Source organism: Lotus japonicus, chromosome 5, assembly GCF_012489685.1.
Source record: "Lotus japonicus ecotype B-129 chromosome 5, LjGifu_v1.2".
Classification (NCBI taxonomy): Eukaryota; Viridiplantae; Streptophyta; class Magnoliopsida; order Fabales; family Fabaceae; genus Lotus; species Lotus japonicus.
In genome coordinates this window covers 65,493,501-65,509,217 of record NC_080045.1, presented here as the reverse complement: position 1 = coordinate 65,509,217, position 15,717 = coordinate 65,493,501, and the positions used below count along the sequence as shown (strand labels likewise).

The following is a 15,717-nucleotide window of genomic DNA, read 5'->3' as shown; positions in this document are numbered from 1 at the left end:
AATGCTAAAAGCTTTTCAATGATATATTTGGACACTTTACATAAATATTTTTTAGCCAAAAAGACTAAGTATATTCTTTTTCGTTGTATTATCACATATTCAACTTAGAATAATTCAAACAACCTTCTACTGCATACATCATTCCTAATATGAAAATTAGCATAGCTAATTGGAACTAAAACTTAATAATTATAAGCTCAGTATCAGCAATCCGTGACAAACCCAAAACTGATGTTCATATATGTCCATACACCACATATGATGTATCTTAGCTTTTACCTCATTGTTGTCCTTGCTTTCTTGCTGCATGCAAATGCACACGCAGTGTATCATGTCATTCATTGCTTTTGTACATTCGATCCAAAATAAATTGATCAACTCTAAAACAAAATAATCAAGAAAAATATGCACTTCACACTGTAATTTTCAATTTCAAGCTAAGGAGGAAAGAACAAGAATAAATTAGATAAACTTGTCAACAACTAGGGGGGACAATTGAAATAAATCACTATGACACTATTGAAGAGTATCTTTTATGTATCTGAACTATTTTAAAAGCTCTCTAATCTAATTTCTCTAAACACCTATAACCTTACAAATTACAATTACCTTTTTCCTTATCAAGGATTCAAATACTTATCTCAATTGAAAAAATCGCATAAACTACAAGCTAATCCAAACTACACCTAAGTCACCTTGCCTGGTGTGCCCTTAAACACATCAATCGCAAAGCAAGATGGAGAAGAAAGTTGAAAGAGAAATGATGGTGCATTGTGTAAACATATGGCATATACCCTAGTTATCTATTTTTGTTGATGAGGCTGGCCTATTAGATGATAAAAAGCAAGAATGAAGAAAATAACTGTTACAAAAATGAATTTATATCATTACAATATAATAAAAAATCAAAAAAATATGTTCAGGATGCTACAAGGGAATTGGATGGTGTGAGTCTCATTGGACGCCAAAAATATTGGAAACAGTAAGAGACAAATATCATATGCCTTTGAATGCACCACAATACCAACTAACAGCTTAACCAACCAGTTCACAACTTGCTATAAGAGTTTGATTGATGCCATGACTGATACTCAAGAAGATTGATGAAAGAGACAAGCAAAATCAAGTGCATTTTAAATCAACCTTTTATCAGAACTCTTGAGGTTCAGGTTAAACCATTTCTTTTTGCCTGATTTATCCTTGCCATCTGACCCTCCTTCTTCCCCAGGGCTCTCACCTTTGGAATCTTCACCAGAAATTTTGCTAGAACTTCCATTGCTTAAATTACTACCACTTCCACTGATATTGGTTGGCTTGACAATGGTGAAGGAAGAATGGATACCGTCCCTTTGTTTCAGAAGCTCATCTACCTGGGTAACAAAGCAAATAAACCTCACCAAGGGTACACAGACATGATATAAGACAAGTTATACCAATAGATGATACTTGATTTATGTTTTGCTTATATTTTTAGTTAATGTACTCTCACTAATAATATGAAATGTCACCTAGTTTCACTTTATTTGATGTTTAAAAAATTTGAGCATAAAAGTTATAGTCATTGAAAATATAACATTTTTTTTTGTTTTTCTAATCCCTATTTAAGGATAATATTAGTATTAAAAAGAATGCAAATATGTGTATTTCCAGATATGCACTAGTAACTGTAGCAGGTAGAAAGAACATACAGCCTGTTTCTCTTTTGTGTATCTGTCTGTCACTTCCTGATACCGTGCTAATGCCTGAAAAGTACCAAGATAAACATCATTTCAAGTAACTCAATAAATTTTAAACCATGAAGAATTAAGGAAAATAATAACCTTTCTATATTCTGATTCAAATTGGCGTAGCTCATTCCTCTTTCTTAAAATTTGAGCCTCAATGTCCTGAAGTTTTTGTGTGGTATCTTCATAGGATTTCGCACACACAGCCTCGATTGTATAGCTAGCAGTCTTAAAGAAGTTATCCCCTGAACAATACCAACTTGATTCAGTGTAAATATCACTTCAATAGTTTACATGATAAAATAACCCAAGCAAACAAAAGAAGGATATAACAAAATAAAAATCCAGAGTCCAGACCATAAACAGCAAATATATGAGTGCCAGGCTTGAGTTCCGAGACTTCACAAGGTTGAAGACCTTCCAACCTTTTAAAGAATGCCCCTTCAGGATCTTTGGCCATTGCTAACTGCACCACAGCACTAAAAGTAACCATTACTTTCCAAACAGCCCACAACAGAGCAAAAAGAAGCCTAATGAACATAATTTTCATACCGCATTCACAGTTGAATCCATTCTGTAAACTTGAAAATGTAAGAAATACATTCCTGCAGATGTCGCCTTGCCAGTCTTTTCACTATCTTCCTGTATAGAAAGACAGTTGCATACAAAATTAACTGAATATAAACCCAACTGTAATAGCACAAGCACTACTTCAATAAAGTTGCAATTTAAAACTCAATTACAAATAGCATAGGAGCAATTAATGCCGTATATCTTAATGCAATCCAAACAAATGATTGGTTGCATGTTGCAGACCACACTCAAAGCTCTCTCAATGGTGTTATGCATTTCTCTGACATCTGAGCCTAGCAGCCACTTAACATAATCCAGCTGTAAGATGCATTTTGCAAACTTTAAACTGTGTTGAGGACTCAACTTTGTCCACATGAGAGAGGCAGGAACCATGAGACCCAAAGGCACAGTGGCAGCCACCATAGTATTGAAATTTATACTGTCATGCTTCAATTTTTTCTTTGAAAACAAAATAAAAAATTACGTACAAGAATTGACTATTATTGCTCAATGGTTACCAATTTATATGGATCACAATAGGGAGATGGTATGAATAGCGGCGAATTCATCACTAGTACATCATTATGTGACTCGTTGGTAAGAACGAAGTGGAGATTGTTGGTGAAAAGAGAACAACATGACTAACACTAAGTTACTAACGCCAAACAGTTTGAGGATAGAGAAGTGCCACACCAGTCAAGGATACCCAAGGCCAAACATCATCTGAGACACCCTAGGAGGCTAGGACAAACTGCATAAGAGAGAAGCAGACTCAAACTTCATTTGGGATAGCCAAGGGCAGGCAGCATTTGGAACAACCAAGTTCAAACATCGTCCAAGTATGGCTAAGGCCAATCTGCATCTGGGATAGTCAAGCCAATCTGCATACAGGAATGTTGGGTCGAAATCCATTTGGGATAGTGGGGGTCAAACTTCATCTAAGATAGTCGAAGGCTGCTGAAAAAAGGACACAACAATGGGACAAACAGATCTAAGACTTCTGAGTTCTGAGACTTGCGAAGTAGCAAATATAAAAAGCCACTTCTAAAGAGAGAATCCGAGAGAGAAGGGGTGGCCAAAATTTGTACATGGCCGATGAGAAGAAAAGGATCAGGAGATAATACATTTTTCCAATAGAGTTCGAAATTTACGGAACTCAGGAGCAGAATAGTGATAAGACATATCACAAAGGATGGTAACGCTCTGATATTATGTTGAAGTTATAGGGATAGTATTTTAGGTATTGAAGACGAAAAAGGAATACTTCAAATAAACTTATATTGACATTGATGTATATCATATGCAGCATGTTATTACATAAAACAGCACTAGCCCTTATTTATATTAATACTAGACTCACAATCCTAATTAAATAAGAAAACAAAATGATATATAAGGAACTATGAAAGCAAATCCTAAAAGATAACCTAAGTTACTTTAAATTACTATGATACTATTGAAATATTACAAGATATTTGATTATTTGCACATATTCTAAGTTTCTCACATGTTAAACACTTTGATGATTTAACATTCTAGAGACACATCCGCAAGAAAACACTAATATACCAAGTTTATAGTCATTTCTTTTTAGTTTTTTGTAAAAACCACGGGGAATCATCACAAGTTTGATCCATTTGAATTGCCTAAGAGATTAATACTCATTCAGCAGCTGTGCTGCACAAGAGTTATGTGAGATTTGAACCCGCAATCTTGTCCTAGGTGGTTGAGAGTTGAGACTGCTTAGTACCTCATCCCACTGATTGTGGGTATGGTCATTTCAATTTATTACCCATGGTTTGGTAGATTAACAAGACAGAAGAGGGAGTAAGTGTAGAAGCTCTAGAACAATAAAAATTACCTGCAATGCCAGACCATAGCCACCGTTTGCATCTTGTTCAAAGTAGAGCAACTGAAAAACCAGCCTCCAATCTTTACAATCCAATATCATATTAACTGGAAGCAAAATTACAACAGATCGACAGACGATGAAAGATTGATACCTTGAATTTGCTTTGTGCAGTTGAAGTAACTCTTACTACAATCCCTGACTCAGCTTGCTGCTCATTAATTGTCACACCAAAAAAATGAGCACATTGCTTCTCTACCTGTAACAATAGTCACATGAGTGGAACACATACAACACCAGGAAGACTACTAAATTGCTTCATTGATCATGAAGGAAGTAAGAACCTTTCCACTGACGGATGTCCCAATTGGAAGGGGTCTGACTGTAACTGTGCCATTTAGAGCTTCTTCAAGAACATTAGCTGAAATGGTAGTCTTGATAGGGACACCCAGCTTGCTATAACCAAATATAATTAGTAACAAAGAAGAGCTAAATAACTTTGAAAATTACTCACGTACAAAAATTCACACCTGAATAAAGCTGCAAACATAGTGTTCACAGTCCCGAGATTCGATAAATCAATTTCCATGTCCATGCCATCAGCATCAAGTGCCTGATATGTAATGGCAGAATAGCTTAAAGAATGTTGCATATCAAGAGAAATAAATGGTGAATTCTCTATACTGAAACAAATTACCCAAATTTCAAACCAAACATGCATGAAAAATGTTGAAAGCATAAGATAAACTTGTAAGTTCAATTATAGATCACCAGAAAAGCAAGATGTTACAATGGCATGCTCCCCATAAAAAACTACAGCCAACTAATCCCAGCCAGATAACTTAGATAACTTGATGTTTTCATACTATAGCAAGGATAGAAAAGAAAAACAGAAACAAAGAGAAAACAACGCTTTCGAATCACATAGATAGGAAGGGCAGGAAGAATATGCAACCTCAAATCCTGCACTGTCATACTGCCTCCTCTTCTCTGGGTCAGACAAGATACTATAAGAATATGCAACCTCTTTAAAAAGCTCTGAAGCTTCAGGATTGTTCACATTCTTGTCAGGATGATACCTATCAATAATATAAAGATAATGAGATTAGTAAAAACATCCCACATGTGCAGTTTTAGCATCATAAATCATCAGCTAACATAGCCCATCATGATAAAAAGGTTCTTCAATTATTTAAACTCACTTAACAAGATTACTGTACTGCATAAACTACTAAACATACAAGAACAACAGCTTCCAAATCAAAAGGAAGCTCAATTTCAAGAGCCCACATGAAAATTTGAAAGAAAAAGAAAGAAAGCATAGCCATAACCCAAATGAGAATTGAAATTGAAACGCACTTGAGAGCAAGCTTTCTGTAAGCGGTTTTGATTTCCTGATCTGTTGAGTCCCTTGAGACAGACAAAACCTCATATGGGTCACGTCGGATTACAGGGGAAGACGTTCCTTCCATCTTGGAACCCATGGCAGCCCCTCTTTCTCTTCGAAAGCAACGAGGATGAGGGCACGCGATTCAAGGTGACATTGGATCGGTGATGGATTGGTTTGAGATTTTGAGGTTTGAAATTGGGATCTGGGCGAAGAAACAAGGTCAATTTGAAATGAGAAAGGAGAGGAAAAAGGTGAAGAAGATTGCGTTTTGAAATTCAGAGGAAGAAAGGAGAAGGAAACTCCTTTGGCAAAGAGACAGAGTCAAAACTTATTTCATTTTCTATTTTTTATTTGTATTTTCTTGGAGTTTGTTTGATTAAGCTTGCTCAAGGGTCAAGAACAAGGAGTGTTTTATACTTTTATTTACATCACCAAAGAGGTTGTTTGTAAGTTTTTTAGTGTTTGTATAGGTTTTTTTTCTATAATAAATGTTTGATCTTTTGATATCAATCATTTAAGTTGTTCTTATTTGCTACTTGTGTATGTGTGATGTGAATGGTTTAATTGATTGAAATACCTATATGATATTCTTTTGATCTTGTATGTTTGGTATATGGTGTTATGTTTGTTTGGTATCTTACCTATTTTTCATGGATTTTTAGTATTTGATAGGGATTCTCATACCAATGGCTTGCACTATTCATCTTGAGGTCGTGGTCTCTGGTGAATGGGACATTGACCCTGTTATGGGGTTGTGTATATACATAGGCTCCTCCATGTATGCGCTCATAGTTACAATCATGCCTCTGCTCAAGATCCAATGGTGTTCTGACTCCTGCAGAGGTGATTCACGAAGATCCTTTTGTTGATCCTAGGGCAGGGTGTCATGGGTTCTATATAACGCATCAAAAGAAGGTTAGACCATATGTCCCAAAGACGGCCAGAGAATACAAGAGATGTTTTCAATCAGATCCATATCTTGCCCGGGCTCCGACCTCAACAGGGGAGATGGTCATGATATGAAAGAGTCTATACATGAAGGGAATGAGGACGACGACAGTGAGCAGAGTGCAGTACTGCAGTGTCTTTTTGACTTCTTTCATTATTAGGTGCTATACTTACGAGTCGTCTATTTCTTTTAGTTACATTTGTATGACTTTGCTAGTCTTGCCCACATGTTGTAGTTATGTTTTGGGGATTTGTATGCACTAAATTAGTTTGACCCTTGTTTTGTGAATCTTGCATGATACATTTTCATTTTTGAAGCTTAGCGTTACGTGGTTGGTTTAAAACTTGTGCATATTGTTTATCTAATGGTAATTATAGCGTTGAGAGAAATTCACATTTTCATGAAAATTAAAATTTCCCAAAATTTAAAATACAGAGAATCAAGTGTATGTGTGGAGGGAAAGGTAGCAAGGACATGAGTAACCATATTAATGATCCACCTACTATAGCAGGTCACCCAATATTTTTGTAATTATGTTCATTTTTCTTTGTTGCCAAAGCCTTGTCGGAGCCCTCAGTGAAGTAGGCACTCAATTCAAAGGTCAATCTTGTAAAAGACAACACCACAAAAGTTCACAATGTCGATTGCGAGATTGTGGAGCACACACGCATGTGAGCACATCTACTTTTGTAAGGTAAACAAGACAGAGTTACGACGACGATGGTTAAGATCATGGAGGCCAACGCCTTGAAACAGCTCGTCGAACGCATCCACTTGTGCGATATTTATGTGAAAGCGTTTTGACGCGACTCAAACCTTTGGATGCACGCGCGCACACTTGAATCACTTCACCGAAAATGAAAATTATGGTGAACTTACTAGAGAATGTTGATGAATGGCCGGACGAGCGATTCTCCCGCCTGTTTGAAGAGTGCAACAAAAAACAAGCGGCTCCAAAAGAGGTTCAGACCGTTGAAGTGACTCACTGTTAGGACTCGGGACCTAATTTGAGTTAATGCCTAATGGTGTGTTGGGCCTTTCGGCCCAAATGTGCTTATCCAATCACCCACTTTACAAAGATTTTGTCCTAATCACATATTCATCCTTAAAAATGACACGTATACTTCTTAGTTAGCAGTCAACATTTGTTAGTTGCCACTCTCCATCCTCGTACTTCACACTCGATCCATTCACAGCTCCTCTTGCAATGGCAGCTCACAGACTCGCTTTGATCATACACAACCCTTCCAACCACGACGAGTTTCTTCTCGTGAAACAGTCGCACCCTCCCAAATTCCACGATGAAGAATACGACTCTTTCATTGATTCTGATCTCTGGGACTTACCCTCCGCACAGTTGAACCGGCAACAACCAGAGTCAGAGACCCCGATCGAGCTGGAGGTTCCTGCCTCACATTCTGAGGACTTCAAATCAAGCCAGTTCGACATCCGTTCAGCTCTCATTGAGGTGGTTTTTTTTGAATTTTTGAGGTTTTATGCTTTGGCCATGATGAATGATGATTTTGAGCTAAATGGGTTTCTAATTAGGTGTATGAACAGCTAGGATTTGAAGCGGTTGTTGAGGGAGGGTGGAAGTTTCACAAGTATGTGAAGGAAGCTGCGTTTGGACCCGGTTTACCTGTTAACACAGTTTACATTGAGGGAAAATTGGTAGCTGAGGACAAGGACATGCAAGGTTTGTTTTTGTGTTTTGTTTATTTTTTTCCAAGTTTGTCATAGTTGGAATGAAAAGAACCGAACTACTAGTTAATATTACTAACATTAGAATTTGGTTAATCTAGTTTAGAGATGAGGATTGCTCTTAGAGAATATGGGATATGCTGCTAAGAACAATTAGATAGAATTTTATTTGTTAAAATGCATGCAAATGTTAACTTTCGTGCAACGTTGATGTATCTTTGCCTTTTCTTCATTTTTAAATTTTAATACCATGTATCTTAACAATGTATTTGATTAATTCTTTAAGTCTATAACTCTATATACAGATTCTCGTAAATGGATGTCCGTCAGAAGCTTTGATAACTGGCTTCTTGAAGTGAAACCACATGGTGATCGTGTTGGACCATTGGTAGTTGTTGGTCTTATGAATGACTCATCTATCTCTACAAAGTGGAAAGTCCCTCAAACCATAAACTATCAGGTTTGCTTTGTTCTAGTTCCCCTGTTTCCATGGTGGGGCATTTATTCGGTCTTAAAATTTCAGAAATAAATCTGCAAACGGCGATATAGGAGAAGCTTTGTTTTTTAAATTACAATATCAAAAATGATCTGTATTCTGTAAGCAACTTGTTTTCACTTTTCAGTGAAGATTCTACAAGATCTTGTTTAAGGAAGTCTCATGCAGATTGATAATCTATGTAAACATTAATTTTTTGATCCCTGTCGGCCTGTCATGTCTGTCGTACTTAATGGTTATCTACCTCCCATCGATAATATCCCATAAAAAGAGAAAGTGCATTTTCACTTCCCTTTTATGTATTCACTGGTGAATATGCTAATCACTTTGTTAACTGCTTATTTGTTACTTATAATAACATCCTCCAGATGAGCAAGTCTTCGCAACTCGAAATTTACATCCAATTTGATCTATTCAGAGATTATAGCTGCACTCTGATATTTGTGTACTAGGAAAGGAAAAAGAATCTCACTTTTTATTCTTCAAAGTCATTATTTTTATAATTTGGTAACAAGGAAGATTTATTTATATTTTCAGGAGTACCCACCTGGTGTTATACTTATACCTATGGGAAGTAGGACAGGAAAGCCTTTTCACACGACAAACATTATGGTGTTTGCACCTGAGAATGCTCTAAATGATTCAAAGGATAGTAATTTTATTGCATGTGGAGATGCACTAATAATTGATCCCGGATGTCTATCAGAGTTCCATGATGAGGTATACTTCCACATAACATCCAAACTTGTGTAGTTACTCCATGTCATTTTGTCCTTTGAGCCATCTTTTACCCTTTTGTTTTCTATTCTATGTAAATGGGATGTGTTGCATTTCATACTTCCTTCAGACTCAATTTTATCGATTTGACTGTTTATTAATTATTTGTCATTATTTATTTATTGACAGCAAAAGCAAAAACAAGTCCTATTAGTTAAAATTTAACAGCCAATTTTTTCTTTTCTGCTCAAATACAAGTCACATGACTTTCGAGAAATTTACATTGAGATATAGTTTTTGATGTTTCATTCCCCTCAGAATAGATCTTTTATAAGTGGTTTACTTTCCACATAATCTAACTCATTTTTGAATATGTTTCTTTAGTTAAATCTTATCTTATGTCCCTGAAATTATCAGCTAAAGCAACTTGTTACTGCTTTGCCAAGAAGACTAGTGGTCTTTGTTACTCATCATCACCATGACCACGTAGATGGTAAGTCTCTGCTTAAACATTTGAGTTGTAATTTTTTTAAGTTAGATTATGCTATGAGTATAGGTGGAGAATTATGAGGTAGTTATCATGAATAGAAATTTTTATTTTGTTATTTCTGCACTTGGGCTAAGTGAGAACCAAAAAGCGGCTATAGACAACATACTCTTATCTTTGTTAGTTCTGCACTCAATTTCATCTCGTGAATCATCATGTTTTCTCTCTTGTAGAAGCTTTTATCTGTAACAGATACACACTTATACTTGGAAACTTAAATATCAGTTGTATTTTATAAATTGAATTGAGTATACTCTTTTGATTCTAATGTATTTCACCCTTTATGACAGGTCTCTCAGTTATCCAGAAGTACAATCCTGATGCTACTCTGTTAGCACATGAAAATACCATGCGTCGCATAAGCAGAGGTTATAATATACATCCATGGTGAAATAATGTATATTCTGTGTTTGTTATGAACTTTCACAAAGTATTGATTTTAAGTAAATGATGAGTAATGGATCATGTCATTGTTATGAAATCAAAATGGTCACACCAAAATTACAAAAATGACTTTTGGTATCATGTATATTATTAGTGCTCATCCATAATAACTATTTAGTGTGCTTGGTGTATTTTTCCTTAATATGGATCTATTGCTGTGGTTGTTGGCGAAACTTCGAAGAAAGGGGAAGCAGAAGCACTAGAGCTAGGTTTTTTCCCAAACGTGGTGGGCATTAATTTTTTGCACTGAGTAGAATTGAGAATTCTCCCAACACTAGTAATCAATAAAGAAAAAGGAATTGGTTTGATTATATATGCTGTTATATCTATTTTTTTACCTGCATGTTTTTAAATTAGTTTTTAAATTTTTTTACCTGCATGTTTCACCCATATGTTTTGACCTTATCTAACTTTGCCAAGCTGTTAAACTAATATTCTATGATAATACAGATGATTGGTCTCTTGGCTATACCTCTGTTACTGGAGATGAAGATATTTACATTGGTGATCAGAGATTGAGAGTTATTTTTGCACCGGTATTTTTTTACATTCATAATCCTTCTTTTAAAGGGTAGAGTATACCATGTTTTTTCAACAAAAAAAGAAGAGTATAACATGTTTCAGTCTATCCTCTTGCATGTATTGTACTATTTCTTCATTGTCTAATAGGACTGAAAAGGATTTCGGTTAAATTGATTCTTAACATTGCAAAACAGATGCTTCAAACAGTGAACCTGTGGGTTGTTCCTACTTTAAATCCAAAGTACTTTTGCATCATGGGTTGTCTCAGAGTTGTAAACCAAGAACCATCCATGACTACTTGTTGAATTGATACTTCACAGTACAAAAGATCCATCTCAAATATTACTTGAATTCTTAACTGTGTTTGTATTGAAGTCATAAGCATGGTTATAAAATATTATATTATCTATAGAGTTACTTTGATTTTCTTCTGAAGGTGGAGATTCTCTTTTGTTCAGGGACATACAGATGGTCATATGGCGCTGCTTCATGTGAATACTCATTCCTTAATTGTAGGTGATCATTGTGTGGGGTAAGATCGCCTACTGTATCATGGTTGATAAGCAAAGAGCAGCTCTTCTTATCTGGAGTACATACACATTCACAAAAATTATAGTTTGTGTATTTATGTATATTTGGATGGTTCTGAAACTTTCCATATATCTGAATACCTTATCTGGAATTATGTCTCATCGTCTCAGTTGCACTGTTTTAGATCTTGAATTTAGTAACCTATTTCTTTTAAAGTGCACAGAGAGTTGTAGGTTATGATTTTTTTTTTTCACTTTTGAAGTGCACAGGGGGTTTTTTCTGCAGTAGGTTATTCCAAATACTAAATGTGTCTATTATTTTATTCAAAGCCAAAGTTGTCTGTTAAAAAGTTAGAAGTTTTTGAATATTATGAGATTGTTGAAATTAACTTATTTGCTGTCTTAAAAATAAATAAGACTGCTACATTCTGATATTCCTCCGTTTTTTTGGTCAAAGAATTTATCAGACATATATATACAAGGGAGAACACAGATATGATAGGATTATTTTAAGAGGAATATTCTGTTTGATTTACCCCAGCAAAAACCTTTTTGAAATTTAACGAGGGGGAATAGACGGTCTTCCTAATTTTGATTTAGAAAGAGATGGTTTGGCATGCTGATGAAATGTCAAACCCGAATAGTTTCCTATTCATTTCCAATATTTTCCAAGACCTATTACATCTTCAAGGTTTTTTTGTTATTTACTCCACTCTCCTAACATATTAGTTCAATTTATTTCAGTCAGGGAAGTGCTTTATTGGACATAAATTCTGGTGGAAATATGATGGTAAGTGCAAAAATACCTTGTATGTTAGAAATGCCTTAATTTTTGTTATTATATTATAGACTATAAGTACTAGATTCACCAAAAATAATATTGTAGACAGAGTAAGAACCGTTACTCTGTATTGCTAGCTTCAGCTTGTCTAAAATGAATGGTGCACTCCCTCCAATTTAGAGCATAAAGTCCACTTTAACTCAGTAACCATCGATAAAAGAAAATAATATTAATAAAATCACTGTAATAGATGTTCTTTTGTTTAATGTTATTGTCATTTACAGGAGTACTTCCAAACCACATACAAATTTCTGGAGCTTGCACCACATGTCTTAATACCAATGCACGGGAGAGTAAATCTCTGGCCAAAGCAGATGCTGTGTGGATATCTGAAGTATTAACCATCAATCACTTCCTTCCTTTGACTGAACAAATTATTGGTCACAGTTTGACGTTTTGTCAGATTCAATAACTGCGAGGATTGTTATCGTTGTTTTCAGGAATCGTAGGAGTAGAGAAGCTAATATCTTGGAAGCAATTCAAGGTGGAGCCAAGACATTGTTTGACATTGTTGCATATGTATATTCTGATGTTGACCGTCGGGCCTGGATTTATGCATCATCAAATGTGAGGCTCCATGTGGATCATCTGGCCCATCAACATAAGTTACCAAAGGTATTAACCAATATGCTTCAAGCTTCATACCCGCTAACTATCTTTGAGAAATTCTTAGTATCGATTGATGAAAAATCCACCATGCCCATGGGCGTATCAAGGCCTAGGATTTCTAGCCTTGTCAGCTCTCTTTGCTTGGTTGTTGGTATTTACATTTACTGCGTGCCCTGATCTCTCCCTTTGGCCTTTTACCCACCTCTAGGGTAAAAAGGCTTTGGTTGTTGTTATGTTATATCTGATACATTCATTTTTATTGTATTATTATTTATTAATAAGTTTTATTGGACTAGCAAAATAACCTTGAGGCTTGACTGACCCAATATCCAGTATGGGTTTGATATGCATGCATTGCTTAGTACTTACACACTAGATCTTTTTTTGGCTCCCTTCATTTATTATTTTTACTTTTACTCCTTCATTACCCAAAGCTCTGTCGTGCTTCATTTTTTTTAAAGATAGAAAATAACTAAGACAGGTCTGTGATTTTTCTGATTCAAGTGTTTAATCTAGAATTTTCTATTTTCCTCTATTAGGTGAAGTGAACCAGATGTGACACTGGTTCTAATCTCCATATTTTTCGTATTCATTTGTGATTATTTTGGATGGCATAATTGTGAATGATTAATGGGAATGCAATTCTAATCTTATCTTGAGAATATTGTTCACAAGCATATTTGAATTAGTGACATACCTACATTCCAGATTGAGTGAAACTACAATTTTTGTGAGAATGTGCAGGATTTTTCTGTAGAAAATTTCAATTCCAGTTTGGTTACATTTGCCGACAGTGTGGGTAAATTATAAGTATGAAGAGCTGCACTGGCTGGCTCTCTGACTACCTACCACCAGCTTCTTCAATTGCATTGAAATAATTGTGAGAGTGGCTGTTATTCTCTTGTGGAACTGACAGAACAAACTGCATCTGCCTTCTTAGGATTTTTCAATCCAGAATTTCAAAAATACCTGTGGGCTGCGTTTTCTATCTCGATGGATATGGGCATACACTAGTGGCTGTTTACATCTAAGCAAATCTTCATTTCTTATTACTGGTGCTCTGGTTGGCATCGCTGTATCAGTGTATTGTACTGTCAAAAACAAGTTCAGTAGATAGACAGACATGTGCACCTTCATGGGAGAGTTGCATTCTACTTGGTGATTAATAAGCGGCGTCTCTTGATGAATGCATGCTGAAATTGATCACGTAGACTTGCTGCCAAGTATTTACTGCTTTCTCCTACCATCAAGCTTTCTTGTATTTCTATTGCTTATGGGGGTGTCTATAGAAGCATGGGTGTCTGTGTTGTTGTTTAATATAATTAACTTAATTGCAGCGTTGAGTGAAAAATAGTTACTCTTCCTCTCCTTATGTGAGAGTTTGAGAGTTTATGTTCCATTAATGAAGAAATGATGAAATTTGCATTTTTTTGCAAATTGTGAACTGGTGACATTTGAAGCATTAAATGGTCAACATTGGAGAAAAGTCATGGCCGGCGAAATTCATGTCATAGAGAAGAATGAAACATGAGAATTGACTGATTTGCTTGGAGATCAGAGACTAATTAGTGTTAAGTGGGTTCACAAAACAAAATACAAGAGACAATCGCAATATTTGCAATAGTATATAGCATTTCATGTTCATGCCTTTGATTTAGACTGAATAGCTGCATAGAAATACAGCCGTCATTGATGGAAATAATATAATGTTCACCCTCAAAGCCTTTTCAAATTTAACTAGCTTTCAGATTATTCAGATGGTGCATGAGAAGTCATGTCATACTGCTCATTATTTCTGAAATACAACAGCCTAGAATTTTAAAACTTCAATTTCTTTCCCTTATAATTGGACGAAAAAATGAAGAATTGGATATTTCATTCAGCTTATTGTCTTGGTTTGAACGTTTCACTTAGATGGTTTGTGACTTGTGTGTTCTGTTTTGACCATGGGTAAAAGCATTTAGCTAAGCAATAATTGGTCAAAGAAAGGCATTTGCTTCGAATGAACAACATAGGCGGCAACGAGATTTTTGTCTTTTAGTACTTCTAAATCATTTACGTTGAAAACATCTGAATAACATATTCTCAAACTCTATTTTTAGTAGATACCAAAAAATTTGTCTTAATTTATTTACTCTCCTTCCTCTTTTTCGTTCTTTCGTGGCAAAAGGACAAAGTTGCTAATTGTTATACTTTGCTGTCAATAGTATAATATTGTCATTAATATTCCTCAAATCTTAAAGTGAATTTTTAAATATATATATGGATAAGGTGTGAACCCATTTGGAATTTCTTTCCTTGTATTTCCGTTCTCAATATTTACTTCCCACTTTATTTGATGAGAATAATTTTCACGCAATCCAATCAAAGTTTAAGATATGATGCTACTTTTTTTTAAGGATATGCAAGAAATATTTCTTTAATTTAATTACTTAGGGTGATAATCTTTCGAATTTGATTTGTCATCAACAAAGTCTAACGCCGCTCTTAGATAATTGAGTTTCTTAGTTGAAGGTTTGATTCTTGGACAATGTATATGAAAAATGATTTGTTATCACTTAATGAAATCTCAAAGCTTCAAAAGAATTAGTCTCATGGTTGCCCACTATGAAATCTCTCAATGCACACCCTAAAAGATTTGATTGGTTAATAGTGTTTTTGTTGTTATTTTTTTTTTTGAAAGATTTGTTGTTACTTGTTACAGATTGGTTACATGCATATAATATTCTAAAAAAAATTGCATACCAAATCTTAAAACTCTCCTAATTTACTAAAAAACGCTACCCTTTTTCATTATTCTTGAGCATTAATTCACTTGAATCAAT

General features: G+C 35.1%; 2 protein-coding genes across 4 annotated transcripts; one reads left to right on the top strand and one right to left on the bottom strand.

Moving 5' to 3' along the window:
* Positions 1 to 850: 850 nt before the first annotated feature.
* On the bottom strand, positions 851 to 5,912 carry LOC130718288 (chaperone protein dnaJ 15). The gene is made up of 11 exons (XM_057568838.1): positions 5,506 to 5,912; positions 5,102 to 5,225; positions 4,677 to 4,759; positions 4,491 to 4,602; positions 4,301 to 4,405; positions 4,159 to 4,209; positions 2,277 to 2,366; positions 2,082 to 2,190; positions 1,821 to 1,969; positions 1,689 to 1,742; positions 851 to 1,370 (listed from the first exon to the last, which is right to left on the bottom strand). Exons 1-11 carry the CDS (start codon positions 5,628 to 5,630, stop codon positions 1,134 to 1,136), a joined length of 1,239 nt encoding a protein of 412 aa, XP_057424821.1. The 5' UTR covers positions 5,631 to 5,912; the 3' UTR covers positions 851 to 1,133.
* Positions 5,913 to 7,613: 1,701 nt separating this feature from the next.
* LOC130717730 (uncharacterized) lies at positions 7,614 to 14,329 on the top strand. 3 transcript variants are annotated; one of them, XM_057568073.1, is made up of 12 exons: positions 7,614 to 7,953; positions 8,046 to 8,181; positions 8,492 to 8,646; positions 9,220 to 9,402; positions 9,817 to 9,892; positions 10,237 to 10,314; positions 10,841 to 10,926; positions 11,371 to 11,444; positions 12,187 to 12,232; positions 12,508 to 12,617; positions 12,724 to 12,898; positions 13,833 to 14,329. In XM_057568073.1, exons 1-12 carry the CDS (start codon positions 7,693 to 7,695, stop codon positions 14,007 to 14,009), a joined length of 1,557 nt encoding a protein of 518 aa, XP_057424056.1. In that variant the 5' UTR covers positions 7,614 to 7,692; the 3' UTR covers positions 14,010 to 14,329. The 3 variants fall into 3 exon arrangements, with proteins under 3 accessions (XP_057424056.1, XP_057424055.1, XP_057424057.1); XM_057568072.1 differs by having other exon boundaries at positions 7,615 to 7,953; positions 8,034 to 8,181; XM_057568074.1 differs by having other exon boundaries at positions 7,616 to 7,953; positions 8,034 to 8,181; positions 13,637 to 14,329.
* Positions 14,330 to 15,717: the final 1,388 nt, after the last annotated feature.

Excerpts from the sequence above, each read along its gene's own strand:
- LOC130718288 (XM_057568838.1), bottom strand. The coding sequence starts at position 5,630 with ATGGGTTCCAAGATGGAAGGAACGTCTTCCCCTGTAATCCGACGTGAC. Across the intron at positions 2,367-4,158 it reads GCTATGGTCTGGCATTGCAG|GAAGATAGTGAAAAGACTGG; the intron begins GTAATTTTTATT and ends CTTTCTATACAG. Across the intron at positions 1,371-1,688 it reads ACACAAAAGAGAAACAGGCT|GTAGATGAGCTTCTGAAACA; the intron begins GTATGTTCTTTC and ends TTTGTTACCCAG.
- LOC130717730 (XM_057568072.1), top strand. The coding sequence starts at position 7,693 with ATGGCAGCTCACAGACTCGCTTTGATCATACACAACCCTTCCAACCAC. Across the intron at positions 8,647-9,219 it reads CTCAAACCATAAACTATCAG|GAGTACCCACCTGGTGTTAT; the intron begins GTTTGCTTTGTT and ends TTATATTTTCAG. Across the intron at positions 12,899-13,832 it reads ATCAACATAAGTTACCAAAG|GATTTTTCAATCCAGAATTT; the intron begins GTATTAACCAAT and ends CTGCCTTCTTAG.